The sequence below is a fragment of the Pogonomyrmex barbatus genome, unplaced genomic scaffold (assembly GCF_055798465.1).
Source record: "Pogonomyrmex barbatus isolate J1 unplaced genomic scaffold, ASM5579846v1 scaffold3, whole genome shotgun sequence".
In the NCBI taxonomy this organism is placed as follows: Eukaryota; Metazoa; Arthropoda; class Insecta; order Hymenoptera; family Formicidae; genus Pogonomyrmex; species Pogonomyrmex barbatus.
Genome location: NW_028297127.1, coordinates 11,857,194 through 11,876,737, shown reverse-complemented (window position 1 = coordinate 11,876,737; position 19,544 = coordinate 11,857,194). Strand labels below are relative to the sequence as shown.

The window sequence follows — 19,544 nt, the reverse complement described above, 5'->3', positions numbered from 1 at the left end:
CGGAAACGTAATACATTGATTTTGAATTAGGGAAACCAGGAAAATGCAGATTCCTCGAGACGCGAGGATTAACGAGATTCCATGTTTGCGCGTGACACCCTGTAGCAGTCTGTCGTCTCGCCTTTTCCTCGAGCACGCAGCGTGCGTGGCCGCGTGGCCGCGAACTGCAAAGGGAAAGAACCTGCCCCGCCCACGCATCGCAACGAATCTCTATAAATATCCGAACTCTCGAGAGCGTACTTACTCGCGGGTGCACGTGCGAGAGTGAAACGCGTAATGAGAGCGAGAGAGATGTGTCCGCATTGATTAAGGTCGCGCGGACCTCGCGGCTTTTGATGCGCGCGACTTGGAGAGATTGTTTTTTTTTTACACGCACACACGCGCTCACACGCGCTCTAAAAATCATGCGATTATACGGATGAGGTGAATTTGAGAGTTATAATTTAATAAGCCGCCGCTCCCCCTTCCCCTCCCTTCCCCTCGCCGTGTGATTTTTACTTTGTCCCTCAAAATAAATCGTTTAGAACTCTCCTTCAACACACAGAAAGCTAATATTAATGTAACAATAAGACATTGTAGATTCTTCTTGCGTTTTATTTAAATACACTCTTCGGGAGACTGAAAGCTACCAAAATATATGTACGGAAGCGAATGTCAAAATGTTAACAAATTCTTTGCATTGCTATACGAGACATAACTATACGAGAGACTTTGAAAGACTCAGCTCCTTTCGCGGCGGCCATTTGGTCTTTTTTATTTTTGCTGTTCGTACACTTAGACGATCTTACGTAACGGATAAAGTATGCTAATTTTCTTACTTCGTATATACGTTAGAGCACGATCTACCCAGTAATAACGCATGCAACGATATAGTGCCGCTGCTCGGCGCGTAAACTGCTTGTATTGTAGGTATTAGCGGCGGCTTAAGAAAAAAATTTGTTGTTAACTTAGAAAGATATTTCTCTGTGCGTTTTACAATCTCGCGAATATCTTTCTTTTTAATATCCCAGAATTATTCCGTGTGTGAAAGTCGGCGAATTTAATTTACGTTCAGAGATGAACACGTTCGACTGAGATAGGAACAAAGCAACATCGAGGGAGACCCACGCGCGTTTCTTATCATCTCCGCATCCTCCGCTGATATCGAGGCCTAGATTACTTCTCCTCCGGCGTGTCTCCTCTCGGGACAGTCATTCTCATTTAATCTCATCATTTTCGTCTCAAGCGGCAGCGAACGAGACGAACATTCACACTGTGATTCATAATGGCTGGGTGATTAAAAAGTGCAGTAGAAAATATGAATGAATCATGCGTGCGACCGTGTTATAAATCCTGATAAGCGTGAAAGTGATATCGCGTCGATGGCGATGGCGGCGACAGCGACTTCTTAAAGTCTGATTAAAAGTCGAGAATCGCTCGCTGTTATTTTCCGTTGGAATCGTGACCCAATCAAGAACGGGGGGGAGGAGAAAGTAGCTCAATCGAATTCGATAGAATAAATATCTTCTTTGTAACCGAATCTCAAATTAAAATTCCGGTAATAAACATCTTGAAATTGCATCGAGCAACGGGCTTTCATTTTCGGCCTAACGTCGCTCGCTTTTAATCGCCTAAGGTTTTAAAGAGTTATCGCTCGATCGAGGAGTCTGTCATTAGAGCGGTTTGGCGGGGATAGCTTGGACTGAGAATATTGTCGAGGTCTTCCATAATTTCTCACGAATGTAGCACGGTAATGAGACCATTGACACGTGCGCACGTCGCGGGCCGAGACGCACGTACGCGTCTCCGTCTCGCCTCGTACGCGTCTCCGTCTCGCCTCGTACGCATAAACATGCGGCACGAATTAATTAACGCAGAATCGACGTGGCGTTCGTCATTCCGACGTGCTGTGGTCAACAACTGGCCCTCTCCATCGTTTCTCTATCGTTTTTATCTCTTTTTTTTTTCAAACGGTCATCGAGTTGCGGTCGTTCGTACTCGCGATGTCTTTATCGGACGAGAATGACCGTATCTTGTGACGCATCGCAAATAATTAAAACGTAATGTTTATCTTCTTTTTACGGCGTCGCGATCTTATGTTTAAATAGTAAATAAAGGAGCATGGTTTTTATTAATTAATTTAGTTATATCAAAAAATAGTTTGTTTGGCTGTATCAAAATTCTGTTATCAAGAAATGAATCACAATTCAATTCAATTCAATTAAGAAAACTTTTTAATTTAAAATCTGGAAATCTGATAATTTTAATCGAAATGTGTTTGATTCGTTTATTTTTTAAACAGAATTTTGATACAGTCACCAATTAACCAAACTATTTTTTTCCATACATGTATGATGGGATAAAAGGGAAAGGGAGAAAGAATAGAAGATAATTATAGTATCTCATAAATAATATATTAGTATATTTACATAGCGTTTTAAATTGACAACTTGCAAATAATTTCAGAGAAACGTGACACTTTTTGTGCAGAAGATACATTACGTTCTGTAAATATTTTTCAATGAAAACGCGATAAGATCGATAAGATCCAAGAATTACATTTGTTCTGAGAAAAACTGCAGTAAATAGAAAGATAAGGATCTCCAGATAAATCGCAGATTAGATAAGTATAACGCGAGGCAATTGCGAAATCGCAATGATAATACAAGTCATCAGAATCATTTACGTCGTTATTGTTACTTCAGCATGTTCATTGTCTATAAATATACGATGCTTTGTGTACGGTTCATTATGCACCGCTGATATTACGTCTCGCGTGTGCAGATGAATACATCGATGAGATCCCGCCGAGATTCATTCTTCTGATGTTCATTGATAGAAAAAATCGTGGCATCCAACAAGAATATTTTTTTAAAAAAATCTTATCCTATCTCCCAAGATATCTATGTAGGTTTATACATTGATATTAATTTAATTATATATTGATATTGATATCGTTTATCGTTTATATTGATATATTGATCTTTTAATTAAATGAACAAATAAATTATTTTTAAAAGAAGTTAGAATATTTAGTAGAAAAATAACTAACGTTAACATTACTCAAATATCTTTTCCTTAGCTAATCATTGAGTAATTTATTACTCACTACGTGATCTTGTTGCAACTTTTTTTAAAATAATTTCCTAGCACTAATTACATATTTATTTTATGCATTTATTTGTTAAAAATTTGGAATGCTGCAAAATTATGTATAGATTATATTTTTTGCATAATCTCATTTAATATTATTTGAAAATTGCAAGAATCGCACTGCGATTAATTAAATTTCTAAATTCTAAACTTAACAATATCGTGCGTGATAGCGTCAAATAGCCACAACAAATTAATTAGCGTCAAGGGTAAGATTAACGTTTGCGATCGAGCCCGCACTTGTGCGGAGATGTTGCAGGATTTACGGTGTCTATTAAAAGCTCGAGAGCAAGGATCTGTTCGTGCTCATGAATGTGCGAAAAGCACGGCGCATGCCGGCTGCCTCTTCGACCTTTGAATATTTTCTATATAACAGTGCTTGAGTTCTTACGTGTACAATTACGCTCGCTGTCGCGAAAAATGACAGTAATAATGGGAGAATAGTTCAACAAGACAAGTGAATAAGTAAACCACAAATATATGTGTTTATTGATATTTTTCTGATTTTATAGATAAAGAGATAAAGAGTCAGGAAAGTGATACTGATAATTTAACACAAAATTACTAACTATTGAAACTCTAAGATTGAGATTTTATTTTTAAAATCCATTTGCATTTTATTTTTTTTTTTGATAAAAGAAGATTAAAAGAGACATGTTGATGTGAAAATAATCAAATGTTACTTTCTTATTTAATTTTATATATATATATATATATATATATATATATATATATCGGTGTTAATGTCATAAGCGAAGACATTCGTTGTCAGAAAAAGAGACGAGACGTCAGAGATACCCGCAAATTCACAGGAATGTTGTTCCAGGTCAGGATCGTTCTGCTTTAGCTCGTGTGCCAACGAAGCAATGGGTAAATTTATATTTTCTTTAATAAGAAACGAATTACCACATAGTCAGCATTGACAAAAAGACACTGATTAGATTAGTTTGTGCATGTGAAACTAGTAGTATATCAGTCTACAAAAATTCAAACTGTTGAAAGTTTGATTTTTTTAACAGTTTTATAATTTTTCAACAGTTTTATAGTTACAATTTTTCATATACGTTAGATAAATAATTATGGCCACTAGAGCACAAATCTGCTTCAGGACAAACTGAGATAGCAAGTGCACATAATATCTCACTTTGTTCTGCGTGAATGCTCTTATATTTATTATCAATTTATTATCATCTTATATTTATTATCTCTTATATTTATTATATTTATTATCAAGTTTCAAAAAAATGTATAATTTAAACGCATATAAGTTTCAGAGAATTCTGATAATTGTGAATGTTATTCTTTTTTATTTTATTATCGTAAATAATTTCTTTAGCGCCAAAGAATGACGAACATATTTATGAAATGCTGATCGATCAAGAATTTTGGAAATATCGATTAAGATATTCCAATGCTACTTATAATTCGTTTAATCTACATAGAACTGTAAAACTATTTAAAATAAAGCCAGAATTCTCAATACTTAATAAGTACCTATAAAATAACGCGTAAAATTCACATGCATCAAAAGGAAAATCTAGAGATTTTTTTCGAGATCATTCACGAGAAATTCGTAAGAAACCGTGAATAGAAAATGTTGTTAGCTTTATGAGTTATTTTGTAATAATTGCACTAAATGTCTATTTATTTGTTAAGTTTGGAAAGCATTCACTCATCTATCCAGCAATATTCGGATCATTGTTTTTGATTGTATAGATGAAACCTCTATAATCTATTTCAATTTCGTGTCCTCGATAGTAATCCTATCACGTGCCGACCGTCGCGAAGGTTCGAAGTGCATGATCTACGATTGCATTTTATCGCGAACACTGAACGTATTGTGCCTGTTTACGAAGTGAAGCCCATGAATGCATTCTATGAGTTTCACAATACAAAGCAAAGCGCAATAAAAGCGGCTTTGGACGAAGGTGTCACGGTTTTGAATTTTATTCACCATTTTTCGTTTTTTCTCTAATTGATATGCATATAAACTAATGTTTCCTGATTTTTTAAATTTTATATTTATCTGACAAAAATTACAATTGTATTATTTTTTTCGGTAAAAAGAAAAATATATCTCGTATACGAATAAAAATAAAATACCATATTGGATTGAAAATAAAAATCAAAGTATAGATTTTTTTTATAGAGGGAATCTTTATTAAATAGATATATTTTATATTTTGCCATTAAAGTTATTCTACAGTGATTTAAAATCGATTTCATAAACTCAATTCTTTTATATCATAATATTACAAAAAACTAGGTTGTAATATTCACTAAACTTTTTTAACGACGTATTGGATATTTAACAGCACTTTATTGAAAAAAAAACGAGGGCGTAACTTTATATAAGTATTGGATTTTTTTATAAAACCCCTAAAAACCAACAATTATACATTTATTGTCTCATATTTAAGGATAAAATCGACGATGACAGACAAATATAATAGAAGTAAAAATAACGTAAAAAATTTAATTTTACTAGATATTATTAAATACGTAAGAAAAAATTAGTTTTTATTAATTACATTTTTTTGAGAATATAAAAAAATCATATCATCATCATCTCATTCATTTCTCATCATTAACTCATACATTTTAAATGTCTAATTTTGTTATTTAAAAGTTAAATAATAGAAATTAAATATTAGAATTTTAATATAGTAAACATTAAGTTAGCATTATACATTATTTTTTTGCAATGTTTTTAACTACATTTTCTGAACTTCCGTATTTCCTCTTTCTGTTCTTTTTTTTATCTCATCTTTTCTTTATTTTTTCGCAATTGCTTATCACAATTCTTATCTATCTTACTTATTTTTTATTTTTACATTCGTCCCTCTTGAGTTGCGTGAGTATACAGAAATGTGGGATCAATAGGGTGGAGGGTGTGGGAGCCACCCCACTATTCCATGACTCATAATACACATTTGTTGGAACCCATGGTACGTTTACCCCGTGACTCTTGGTTTTTCAAACTATTTTTATATGATATATCTTTTTATTTATTTTGACTCTCCGAAAGCACGTTTTTCTTATTGATTGTTTTCATAAACAGTACCTTCCTCTACTACTTTTGTTACTGCAGACGTGAGCTGTGCCAGAATCTATGAAAAGGAGAAGAGTGGGAAAAAATAAACGAAGCATTTTCATCTTAAAGAGGATGAATTTTTTCAAGCTTGAGAGCTAGACTCTCGGAATCTCGGAATTATGTATCTTTTTTTATATATATATTTTATAACTTTTAGAATTGAAAAAGAATATTTATTTTATAAAATTTTCTGAAAATAAAAATATAAAGAAAATTTTTCCACGAAAGAAGGGATTTTGTTTTAATATATTTGTTGCTTTACAACATAGTATAATCCGAGGAATCGGTTTTTCTTAAATTTTTTCATTGTTCATGTTTCATTCTAGAATTTTTATCTTTTTATATTACGCTTCAATTTTGACATATTTGCATCTGGAGGATGATTATACTCGCAATATTCCTCTCTATGTGCAATATCCTCTATATAATTTATTTAAGAAAGATTATTTTTGCATGCTCGTGCAACCCTTGATATAAAAAGAAACAATTATATTAAAAAAAAATCGAAGCTCGAAGTATTAAAAGGGAGTATTATAAATATTAATATTTTTGAAGAATTGATTTTATTGGATTTTATTGATATTGCATTACAATTTGATTGTTTATTTAATTCTGGCCATTCTCTTGCCAACGCACCTTTTTGGACAAGCTCACATCGCAATGAGTCATAGCTTGTCGATGCGTTTCCCGTGTATCGACCTGCGACACGAACGAAACGTACGATTGGTTGACAGAAGTTCATCGTAATAGCGAATTCACGGCTGTCACCCCGCGGGAAGGAATCGATTCAATATAATGGAATATAATTTAATTTCTCCATCAAATCACATGATCGATTTGCAGAAGAAGAAATAGTGACGTCATCCGATGAATTATGAGCATCGTTGTCATTGATACTTGGGGCACTTCACTCGACGACATTATCCAAACACTGTTTCATTTTTATATCAAGGGTTGAAATGATTATAATATTGATAGATCAGATTTCGATCCCACGAACATGCAAAAATAATCTTTCTTAAATAAATTATATAGAGGATGTTGCACATAGAGAGGAATATTGCGAGTATAATTATAAACTTTGAATATTTAATATATTTCAATTATATTTAAATACATATATGCGATATGTTCGTGTTATTTTTAATAAATATTAAATTTATGTAAATATATCACACGATAAATAAAAAAACATTTTTTATTTAAAGATGTAATAAAAAGAACGTATAGATGCTAAAAACGAGTATAAGATCATTTATTTTCAGAATTATTAAATTTATTAATATTTTTTTTATTAAACTTATGTATATTACATATACCTTTCTATTTCTTGCATATATTGCATCGAATGCTTGAAGCTCAATATATTACGATATAATCTCGAAATGATCTTAAAATTTAATAAAAATCAAATTAAAATAATATGTATAAATATATGTATAAATATTTAAAACATACATATATATAAAATAATTTTTTATATTGTATTATTAAATATTAAAATATATATACGCAGAAATATTCAAGATGATTAAGGGAAATTATTCGCATTCTTCGTTCTGCACATTTTTTCGTCTGTAAACATTAGGACCGAAGGACATTTAAACGTTATATCTCTAGTGTGACTCAGGCTGTGTACAAATTCGCTGAATAGACCTGAGTTCGCAGTACGTCAAATATGCGATACGCAATCCTGCTTCGCAATCAGCGGCGTTATCGGCGTTCGTTATATCCGGCGTGAAGGAAAAACGGAATCTAATAATCAAGCGCCGAGATGCCAGGCGCGCGGGTATATCTTGGAGGATTTGAAAAGAACGACTCGATCGATTTGATTGCCCGTCGCCGTTGCTTCGACGCCGAGGCGCGCCGTTCGTACCACGGCGTGTACGTTCGAGAGGTTCGCGGTTCGCGACTATCACCTGCGCTACCGGTTCTCCGTTATTTCATTGCAAATTACTTGCTGAACCACGAGCCGCGTTATACAGTTATCACAATGAGAAAGTTGTTCCGATCCGAGACGTAGAGACGCACGAGTGAGTTCGTCCGTGCGCGATTGCGACTCGAGTGTGACTCGAGTCGGGTTCACCGCGCGTAAGCCGTAAACCTTGAACGAATGGAAGAAAATCGCCGTGGAAATCGCGAATTAAATTTACCGTTTAACTCTTAGCGCGCGATAGCGGTCCGTGGAATTGCCTAATTCTCTTCTCCTCTTTTTTTTATTCTCGTTCGACCCTCTTTTCCTCGGGAAATTTTTCTATTTTCTGACTACGATATCACCTTTTGATTGATTGAGTAGTATGATGGCGTTATTTTTATACTTTTCATGTGAAGAATCCTCCACAAAGAAGTGATAGATCGATGAAAGAAGACGGGAGACAAGAAGCCGATAATTAAAAGGTCAGAGTTCGCGGAACGGAAGATTTTGACAAATCTAGATTCCGCAAATGTATTTGTTAAAATTTTATATGATTGTTACACAAACAAGTTTTCACAAACGAGTTTTTATTAATTTTAAAGGCTTTTATTAATTTTAAATGTTTAGAAAAATGATGAAAGAACTCGAGATTTCTACATGATTTTGGGAGAAAAAGTAAGGGAAAAAAACCAGTAGAAGGCGATAAAATTTCTTTTGATCTAATTTAATTGCTCGAGCTGATCCATCCATGCGTTTACGGGGCGCAATTGGGATGATGATTGAAGATTATTATTATCTCACTTATAGGGAGAGAGTTAATCTTACTTGTTTATTAAGTTATTCACGGTCGAGTGGAGAAAATTCTTTGCGCGATTTCCTTCTTCCATTCCGCGCCGTTCGGCTTTACCGAACCGCAAATCGCGTACACGTGACTCCGGTATTCCGGTCGAGATCTCGTCCCTTTTCTTTTTGCTGCGCTGCAACGTGGCAAGGTGAGACATCGCGAGAGGACTCAGCAACTCAGAAGGACGCGCACGCACCGCGTATGGCCACGTAAGAAGTCGCGTGGCCCTTGAATAGCCGCTCGTTGGAAATGAAAGTAAGTTTCGAATGCCGGCCGTGTGGACCGAGAATCATTCGTCTCTCTCTCTCTTTATCGCGCTGTAGCGGCGACCCGATTTATCCTTAAGCCAGCGCCGTGGTATAAATGTCGAAAGATAGGATCGTCCTTGAACGATAAAGCTCGCATTCCATCTTAAGTAGAGAGAAAGAGAGAACTCAAAGATATCTCAGCCTCGAAATTGATAATCTAAATCTTTTCTGAATTCTTGTAGAATATGGAAGAAAAAGATTTTTTTTTAGTAAGAAAAAGAAAGAACGAATTTTATAGTATTAGGGAACTGTGTCATGGTGCAACGTCAGTTTCGCAATTGGCGAATTTAATGCAACACTGAGATAAAGAAATGGGACAAAAAGATTTTAAAGAACTTTATTATTTTATAAATAAAATTATCGATTTAAATTTAAATTATAATGTTTATTATTATAATGATTAGTATGATTTTGCATTTGTTATCTCATCATAATAAAGATGTGGAAAGAGGAAGAGTTAGTGAGAAAATTGCTACATGAGTCTGGTTTACAAACGTACAAGGCAGACAGTTATTATCTCTATATATCTTGCAGATATATTGAAAATTAATTTATAGGATGCTAAATAATAGACCATCAAAATTGCAAATGTAGGCATTAACTTCATTTATATACTTTACTTTGGATAACTAAACGGTAGTATGTCCAGTTTCACTTTTCGTGCCGAGCCGCTAAACGACGTTCAGAAATCTTTCCGCGCACGTTGCTTGCGAAATTCCTCATTGTCCCGGTGGTGATGGAAGAGGTGGAGGTGGAGGAGGAGGAAACGAGGGGCGTATGTGTGCCAAGAGGTTTTTCTCAGTCGTCGACCGCGATAGATACGGTCGGATTGTTCGTTCGACGGAGAAAAGTCTTCACTCTCTTGCCGGCAAAATCGACAATTTAGACAAACATATTCTAAGAAATTGAAAGAAAAAAAAAAAGGAAAAACTTTTCCCTTTCGTTAAGAATAAGTCTTAGTTCTCAAAGCTTTCTTATATGTACTTACTCAAATGATTATCTCATGCCTCTTTTTCTGATCTCTTCAAAATATATAAAATAATTCACATTTTAAGCATCATTTCCTTTTAAATTTGTAATTTTTCTAAATACTTATTGTATCTGGAATATTTTACAATTCAATTTTTATAATATTAGCGCAAGCTAATTAATTAATATAAACGTAGAATATTTTAATGTAATAATTTAATTATAATGTAATTAAAATACTGAAAATTAAAGGACATTTTTCATTAATATAAAAATATATTCATATATTCGTACATTCGTATATTCTATTTAATATAAGTTTGTAAATTAATCTCATATTTTATGTATTATAAATAAATAAACATTGATTTTTTTTCTATCGTTTTTTTTTCTTTTTATGCTTTCAGGACCAGTTCGAGAATCTGTCCCTACACACACAGAAAGGGATAGAATTTCTCGAGAGGTATGGCCACTTCATACGTGATCGTTGCGCGATCGAATTCGAATACGCAGCGAAGCTCAGGTGAGAAACGTAATATCTAAGATCATAAAGGGATACGGAAAATTTAGAGGGATGAATTTTTAGAAGTACCCGGATATTTTTTCGAGGTACTATATTCCATATACAAAATGTGAATATTGACTGAGTATAAATTTTGATTTATTATATATAGAGATATTTAAACATAAATTATACTTAAAAAACATTAAGATTTTTTAGTGATCTGAATATTTCTTTGAATTTTTTAAATAATTTATATTTCAAGGATTTATCACGATATTAATTTGGAATATTCTGCATTAGAATTTTGTTATATAAAGAACTGCGAGATAAAGATTTGAATCTATCTCTGTCTTTTTATATATATTATTTGTAACATAGTTATTTTTATTTACTAATTTTTTATTTGTTTTTCTTTTCTTTATTATTAATTATTCGTTTATACTTTATTAAAGATAAAAAAAAACAGTGAAAAAAAATAGCGCAGTCGTATTTTTCTTTACTTTTGAAAATAATTTAAATCGACAGAGAGAAGGGAGGAGAGGCCAATGACAGGTGTGTGGGGTCCCTGCTTTCGTATATCTTGCACCTTGCACCCTGTCGTGCGACTCGACGTGCTCAACGTGTATGATACTTTTTTTTTTAAAGTGCCTTGACAAAGGATGAGACATACGAGGCGAAATGATTTCAATGGGACATTCTATGTAACGAGCGTGTCTCACGCACCCCATGGGTTCAGGGACGAGGCGAGATCTGTAGCGACTAATATTGTGTTAAAGGAGTCCCTTGTCCGTCCTGTGAATGCCGTCCACTGTGGCGCACTTTTGTTCTATCGGGTGTCTCGAAATCCATTCACTCCGGACGCTTAATTACTCCGTTTTGCATTACGCTTAATTACTTCATCGTACGTCCCAAGATGTGCGCTGCGTGCAACATTAGTCGTAATTAATTCCGCCATCTGCTCTTTGGCATAATCTACAAAAGTGGATCGAAATTGTACTGAAGGTTTATTGAGGTGTAAATATTTTTATCGTTCCTTCACGAAAAGAACGGTCGAGGTACCTAAAAGTTTAACCAGGATTTGAAATAATTTTAAATCATCAAAAGAATCATGCAAAATATATGATTATATTACAAAAATTTTTGACATTTCGGCAATCAATTTGAATATCCCACATGATTATTTTGATGCCAGCGAAATTATTTGTAGATCTGTATACGATTAAATTTTTAGATATTTCAGCAAAACTATTCTTTCCTTGTGTTATTTTCCGACGCAGCTTATAATCGGAATTTATAATCAGGCATTCTATCATAATGAAAAACATTTGAAAATTATTAACTTCGCGTGACTCGACGTCTTGATTTTTGATGAGGAGCTTAGTTGTAATAATAATTACTTTTAATATAATCAATTATTGTAACGCAATTGAATGCTTACATGGACCGTAAGTTGCATGAATTCGCAATTAAATTTGCATGCCTGATGAGGAAACTGATGAGAAAATGTGCGTTTCCGACTGTTAGAATCGATTTTGACGAAGGGGTTAATTAGAGCTGACTATGCAACGGCGAGAAATGATTTCACGCGCTTCGCCGCGCACGTTCGCTCTTGCCGGTGCATACGAATCACCGCACCGTCCTTCGTTTTAATGCGCTGCAATTTCCACGTCTAGCGCGACCCTTTATTCGCTTTCGTATAAAACCGCGGCGGCCAGCGCACGCGTATTCCAGGACGATTTTGGGAAAATTGTAACATCCGAAAAAAATTACTCCGGTTAGATAACCGGAAGATCATCCGTAACAGTATCCGGTTACTCGCGGAACTCGCTCGAGAAGTAATTTCGCGCGTGCATTTGGCTGACCCTTTGGAAAATTCTACAATTATATTTTATTTTGCACACGAGATCTATTCTTGTATAAGCGATTTGCCGCGCCGGCATCTTTTTGTTTATTCTCTTTTTTTTTTTTTCTGCCTGGAATCCTCTTCGCGTCGCTTTGATATATCAAGGGCGCGTAGAGATTCAACGTGTATAGTATATTTATAGACCGACGTGTGGCGCAACGTAAAAATCAAAACGGCACGCCCAGATCTGTTTTAATCTACGCCACAACCGAAAATAATTCCGCACACTCGCGATCTGATATTTCTTCGATTATTGCGCCGCGGCATAGCTCGCGATTTGACCTCTCGATGCACTCCGACGGATTGGAATGACCGCGTAAGTCATCAAATAAATTTCTGCTTGTACGCACCAATAATTTCTCCCATAAAAGGAGGAGAGTTGAAATGTGTGAAAATTGCGAGATATAATTCTGAGCATGCTGTCACATATTGTCATTACAATATTATAATTATATTTAATTATATTTATATTGAAAAAGCAGTTTTGCTAAAGTGCTTAAAAATTTGGCTAGACAAAAATTTGAAAATAATTTTGCTAAGCCATCAAAATAATTCTAGAGGAATAAACATGATAATTATACCGTTTTAATATTTTAGCAACTAATTTGAATGTTTTATATAAATATATATTTTGATAGTAACAAAATTATTTTTAAATCTGCACTTGGCTAAAGTTTTGGACACTTTAACAAAATTATTTTTTTCGTGTAAAATATAATTTTGTTTGTTCAAAAGAAATTAGAGTTCAACGATTCAAAAGAATTACCAGTTGAATAAAAAAAAGTCGTAAACGAGAAACCCTGAGGTAATATAGAGATCGTTTCTCCAGGTAGTTTACTTCCGGGTAATCCAATAGTTTCTGCTATTTGCCTGATGTTATCGGCGATGTCATTTCACCTTCGTGAGAAGCGTGCATCAATAATCTCATTTCTCCCTTCTCTGTTGCAGACGTCTCGTGAAGAGTTATCAACCGAAAAAGAAGGAGGAGGAGGATTATCAGTAAGTATAAAGCCACTCTCTCTTCTCGAGTTACCGACGATCTTAGATAGATTATTAAATCCGTTTTTGTGTACCAAACATCAAAGAATAACAAACATATATTTAAATTGTCTGTGGCCGAGATAAATTACACCACTGTGGCTAATCGGGAGAAGTAGGTAATTGCACATGACGAATGGAGTAGTAATATCCCTTCTTGCGGTGATTATTTTTGAAGGCAAAAATAGTATAACTCAGTATATTTCGGTATATTTTTCAATATATTTTCCAATTATGAAGTTTCATGGTATATATAATAATTCATTCTCTAATCGTATACAACGCATTGGAGTTTGTTGTATTTTCGAATATAATCGAGATTTATTAAATTAAAAAAATATTTGGTAGATATTTTTTCTATACTTTTATATGAAAAAAAAATAATTTTGTAGGGTCATCGAAATAACTTCATAAAACAGTCAAATTGATTGCTGAAAAAATTTTTACAAATTTATTATTTAAATTCATTATGTTTAAATGGAATTACAAAATTATTTGGTAACTCTTACAGAATTATTTTGATAGTCTAATATAATTATTTCCTAGATGTTTGATCCAATTTTTAGATATTTTTAGGTAGTTTTAGGTAGTTTCAGTAAAATTTTTCTTTCTCTGTGTACCAATCTTCAGAGTTATTCTTTCATGGATTCTGAATTCCATAAAACTATAATTAATTTTCTAACTGGACGCACAGAATGTGCAGCGCGCGAGTAATTAAACGCGTATAGAACTATAAGAGTATAGATCAGGGTTAAAATAAAACAGGAATTAAGGTAAAATCAGGGATAAAATAAAACGACTTTTGCCTCGATGAAATTTTCCGTCAACTTGTTTGCGCTTTTCATTTCCATGAAAAAATCTTTCATCCGTCAATTGCAAAACGTTCAACACAAACACGTTTGCAAAGTTTAATGGGGGAAAGAAAATAGAAGCAACCTGCTTATCTCGCGACCTAGAATTCACTCCTGATTGAAATTAGAAAGTTCCAATCAATTTTTGTGCATTAGAACCGTGATATTAAAACCTTATATCTTAAATTCTTGTTCTGTCTTTTTTTTTTTTTTTTTTGTATATTTAATCGTCAGATCTCTTTTAGAAATCTATCAAGACTTTAACATTCTTCGAGAAAGAGCTGGAGCTCTATTAATTATGTTGAAATTTTAAATGATTATTCTAACGTTGCAAAGAATATATCTCGCAGGTGAGATGAGTTCAATAACTTGGTAAAAGAGATTCTTGCGCTCCCGGTCGGTTCTTTATAGAGCAGTATAAAGAATGCGTCATACGAATCGGCGTGGGCCGAGATTTAGGCCTCTCGCGTTCTGCGAAAGCAGTCTGCGTTGGCGTTGGTGTAGATTGGAAATTATTCTTGTCTAATATGCAAGTTTTATATTAAATTATTTTAAAAAAATACAATTATGTTAACTTTATTTAAGGCAAGAGTCTGCCTTATATAAAGCGTGTAAATTGTGTAAAGTAGCTAGGCCATTAATATCTCTTGACAAGAGAAATGAGAAATTTAATGATTAAAAAAATGACGAAAAGTAAAGTATCGAACGAAAAATTCAGGGTGTGGTAATGAAAGAATAAAAAATAGAAGGCGAACTTGAAAATATGAAGGAAATAGTAAGAAAAGAAAAGACTAGGAATTTTAATTAAACGGCGATGAACTTTAAAAACAATGGAGAATGGAGATGGAGAGAATGCAGTGTAAAAAGAGATTGAAAAAAAAAAACAAGAAGAGGAAAGGAACGGAGCTTGTATTTTCTTCAGGTATAGTCCCTGCCGAGCGTTCAAGATGGAGTTGAACGAGGTGAACGATCAGGCCGGTCAGCGAGAGGTGATCGCGGAGAATCTCCAAGCCAACGTTCTGCGGGAACTCAACATTCTGGTTAAAGATTTCAAAGAGGATCGCAAAAAACATCTCCAGGAAGGTGCGCGATTGATGGCCACTCTGGCCGGTCAGATCGGCAATCTGGAGCGCGCCAGGAAGGCCTACGAGAAGGCCTTCCGCGAGGCGGAGCGCGCTGTGGAAAACTACCAGCGAGCGGACGCGGATCTCAATCTCTCGAGAGCAGAGGTACGGTAATAAATCCCCTAATCGGTATGTGACAAATTCCTTTAACTTTTGCATCGTGCTTAGCTTTATTTAGTTTCTTATCGTCGATTTTTTTTCTAGGAGAAATTCAACTTCTGATGGATATATAATTGAGAGAAAAAGTTTATAATATCGTTACATGAATCAGATAGAATCTTAATTTATTTTCCTTCCCAATTAAAAATAATTGATGAATATTGAATCTTCATGATTTCTCATCGATTTTTTTCCCATCATTTTCCATTTTCCTTTTTTTTTATCATTTTCTCATTGATTTTTTTTTTTTACAACGAACAGGTCGAGAAGCAGAGGATGAATATGACTATGAAGACTCAGCAGAGCGAGGAAGCCAAAACGGAGTATGCGAATCAGCTGCAAAAGACGAATGACATGCAGACGTTACACTATCACACGGCGATGCCAGAAGTGTTTCAACATCTTCAGGTACTACTTGTCGTAATCTTTATATAACATTGATTATTTGAAAAGATTTTCATCGTGTTATTATACAAAAAAACAATTTGTTGGACTGTTTAATATAATAAAAGAAAGGATTTGAGATGATTAAACTCTTATTGATATAGTTGATAAGTTTGAAGAATGGATCCAATTATGTATTAATCACTCGCATGGTTTTAATTTTAAGTTAATTTTATTGCAAAACGATTTTAATTTGTCTGTTCAGTTACAAATCAATATCGATTCAATTAAGTTGGTTGTGGAAATTATTGCAATAGTTAGTGAGTTATTACTCATGCGATTCAATATTTCAATTACCTTTATTGATCTTTTCCTTACGATTTCTGTATATCACGCTTTTGTCGTAGGAACTGGACGAGAAGAGGATAAAAAATATGCGGAATTACATGATGAAATCGGTAGAGATCGAACGAGCAGTGGCGCCGATAATTGCTCAGTGCTTGGATGGCATCGAGAAGGCGGCGAACGAGATCAATGAGAAGGAAGACACGATGCTGGTGATCGAACGCTATAAGAGTGGTTTTCAGCCGCCTGGAGACTTTCCCTTCGAGGACTTATCAGTCGCCAAAAACTACGATAGCAACAGTCAATTAGCCCAGCCGGTCATGCAGCCGATCCATAATCACCTCACGGTCAAGGGCACCGTCTCTGGCGGCAAGATCAAGAAGAGGGTCGGTCTCTTCGGGATCTTCGGCAGCAATAAGGTAGCTACTCATCCATATCGCTTTGAGGAAACTCATTGCATAAAAATCATTGCAAATCTTTTGAGATCATTGATAGAGTGTATGATATATATAATATAATAAAAAGATGTACTGAACATTCCTTAAATTGAATGAAATCTGATGAACGTTGAAAATCATTGATAATTAGCGCGTCTCTCGCAGATCTTTTTCTAATTTTTGTCTAGTCATTTTAATTTAATGCAAAATACAAAGTTATTATCACAGAGTTAGTCATCATTATTTAATTATTTTATTTTTATGAATTTTTATTAAAACGATACCATTTTTGAGGAACCTTATGTTACTTCTCGTGAAGTTGTCGAGTAGGCATTAAATTTTTGCGATTTTTCCACACGTATCTCATGATTACATATTGATTTTTAGCAATAAAAATATAATATAATTGAAATGAAAATATAATTTCTGATCCCGATTCGTAATTCTGTAAGTTGAAAACTCGCACGACTCGAAGGAAGAACTAACATAATTTATTGCATTATTTATTTATCTGCGAGGTCATGAGAAGAAAAGGATAATTGCCGAGGATATTGCAGATTATTTTTTACAGCATGCACGACAATCGTTTGAAGTATCATTTTATTATTTTAACTTATCATTTATGTACGTATACTTGCATCTTCTTATTAGCCGACAGGCCTGCTCTTATTATATGCACACAAATTTCAATTGCGCATGCATATTAGTAGACTCCGCATTCTTCCGTCCGGCTACAGTGATGTTATTTACGAGCGACTTCTCAATTATGTTTTGCGCACTGTTATCTATAATTACTCGAAGCGGTTTTTGCCTTTCTAAATTAGTATTATTATTTGAAGAGTTTCACTTTTGTATACTTTACAAACGCTTTGCGATACAGTAACAAACTCTATTCATATCTGATAGCATGATTATTGATAACATGATTTTAAAAATATAAGCTTATCAACAATATGATTTAAAAAAATCTTGATTATAATGACAATTAAAATTACAATTAAAATAGAGAAAATTCCTTGTACTCATTTTCCTATTATATAAAATTGTATTATCTTATTTTATAAAAAAAGTAACAAGTATTTAACGTCTTTGTTAATATATATTCCAATTTTTATTAAACAAATTTTTTAGAGTTAGTTTTTTAGAATTCATAATGAATTGAAATATTTTTATATACTTATTTAAATTTACAGATAATGTGCAAATACATAAATGATGATTAGATTTCCTAAATTGTGATACCAATTGTGATGAGTTGAGTTTAATACTGTATCTTCTTTTATTTTTATATGTTTGGTATGTTCGTACTATAATTTGCAATCAATCTTTCATTTGATCTTGCATAACGAAAAACATAACTTATTTTTCTTCTGTACTTTCTATTAATTTGGTGGATGGTTCAATCTACCTGTGGTCTTCTTGTTTCCAATCATCATGGGAATTCTATGAATTGGGATATTGTCACACTTAGTAAGTACTTCGTAGACCGCTTTTTCGCTCGCAATTGCGTATATAATAACAATTACTTATCCGCAATTTAAAGATAAAATACGTGCGATATTAAAACGTCTTACTAGAAGAGCGTGAATTCAGCGGATACATTAATTCTAATTAGTATAAGATTGATTAACTATAACATTTATTAAGTGTAATATGTACAAATTATCTGACACTTTACATTGTAATCAAATTAAGTTAATTATGATTAGAAAAATAGAAAAAGTATTTTATCATAGAGAATTAAATTAAAATTTATTACGTCGAGGATTGAGGAGATTTATATAAAATAATATAGTTTTGAAATGATATAAAATTAAAATTATAGTTTAAATAGAATTTATATTAAAATTAATATTCAACAAGAAAACAAAATAAAATTAATGTACTATTATAAATACCAATAATTTTGTGAAATTTTAGATTTTATAAATGTGAAATTATGTTTACTAAAAATTAGTTTAATTTTTTTATGTTGTGATTTAAATAAAATATCTTATACTTGGAATTAACGTTTCCGAAATCTGTGTTCTCGCATACGCTATTGCTAAAAGTCTATCTCGTTCATTCGCTGAATGATACGCTTTTGGGATTTGTTTCATGCGAACGACAGAAGTTGATCGAGGTGTGCATAGCTTTAAAGGTCTGTCCTTTATATAATCGCCAAGTCACTTACCAATTAACCCTTTTGGTGCTTATTGAATGCTTACAAGTGCTCGACTTGCTTGCCTTCTTTATGACTTCTTTATATGCAGTAGTAAATAGAAGCAGGTAATCGCTTCTTTGAGAATAAAATTGCATCAATTCGATTATTTTATAGGAAATCAAATTGAAGGAATCCCTACATTTACTACTCGATAAACGAATTAATTAAATAAATCTAATTTTTGTAAAGCTGAAAACTTTTGAGAGTCTATATAACGTAGATATTAAATATTTATAGAATTTTAAATCTAGTAGCATCAATATAAAAATGTATGAATTTCTTGAAATTTATGAATTCTGAAAATAAAGGGAAAGTAAATTTTAATTATTTATT

The 19,544-nt window shown here is 33.3% G+C and overlaps 1 protein-coding gene across 9 annotated transcripts in view; it reads left to right on the top strand.

Annotated features, from left to right (window-relative positions):
- Positions 1 to 19,544, top strand: part of Cip4 (formin-binding protein 1-like Cip4) — a 36,675-nt gene that overhangs the window by 9,835 nt on the left and 7,296 nt on the right. For 3 of the 9 annotated variants that reach the window (XM_089080522.1, XM_089080519.1, XM_089080516.1), the window contains exons 2-8: positions 3,959 to 4,002; positions 10,670 to 10,785; positions 13,619 to 13,669; positions 15,482 to 15,788; positions 16,104 to 16,250; positions 16,634 to 16,990; positions 19,119 to 19,148. In XM_089080522.1, the coding sequence (XP_088936648.1) occupies positions 3,959 to 4,002; positions 10,670 to 10,785; positions 13,619 to 13,669; positions 15,482 to 15,788; positions 16,104 to 16,250; positions 16,634 to 16,990; positions 19,119 to 19,148 (1,052 nt within the window). Of the gene's footprint in view, positions 1 to 3,958; positions 4,003 to 8,930; positions 9,241 to 10,669; positions 10,786 to 13,618; positions 13,670 to 15,481; positions 15,789 to 16,103; positions 16,251 to 16,633; positions 16,991 to 19,118; positions 19,149 to 19,544 lie in introns of those variants that run through there. The other 6 variants (XM_089080521.1, XM_089080520.1, XM_089080518.1 and 3 more) reach the window with 5 other exon arrangements.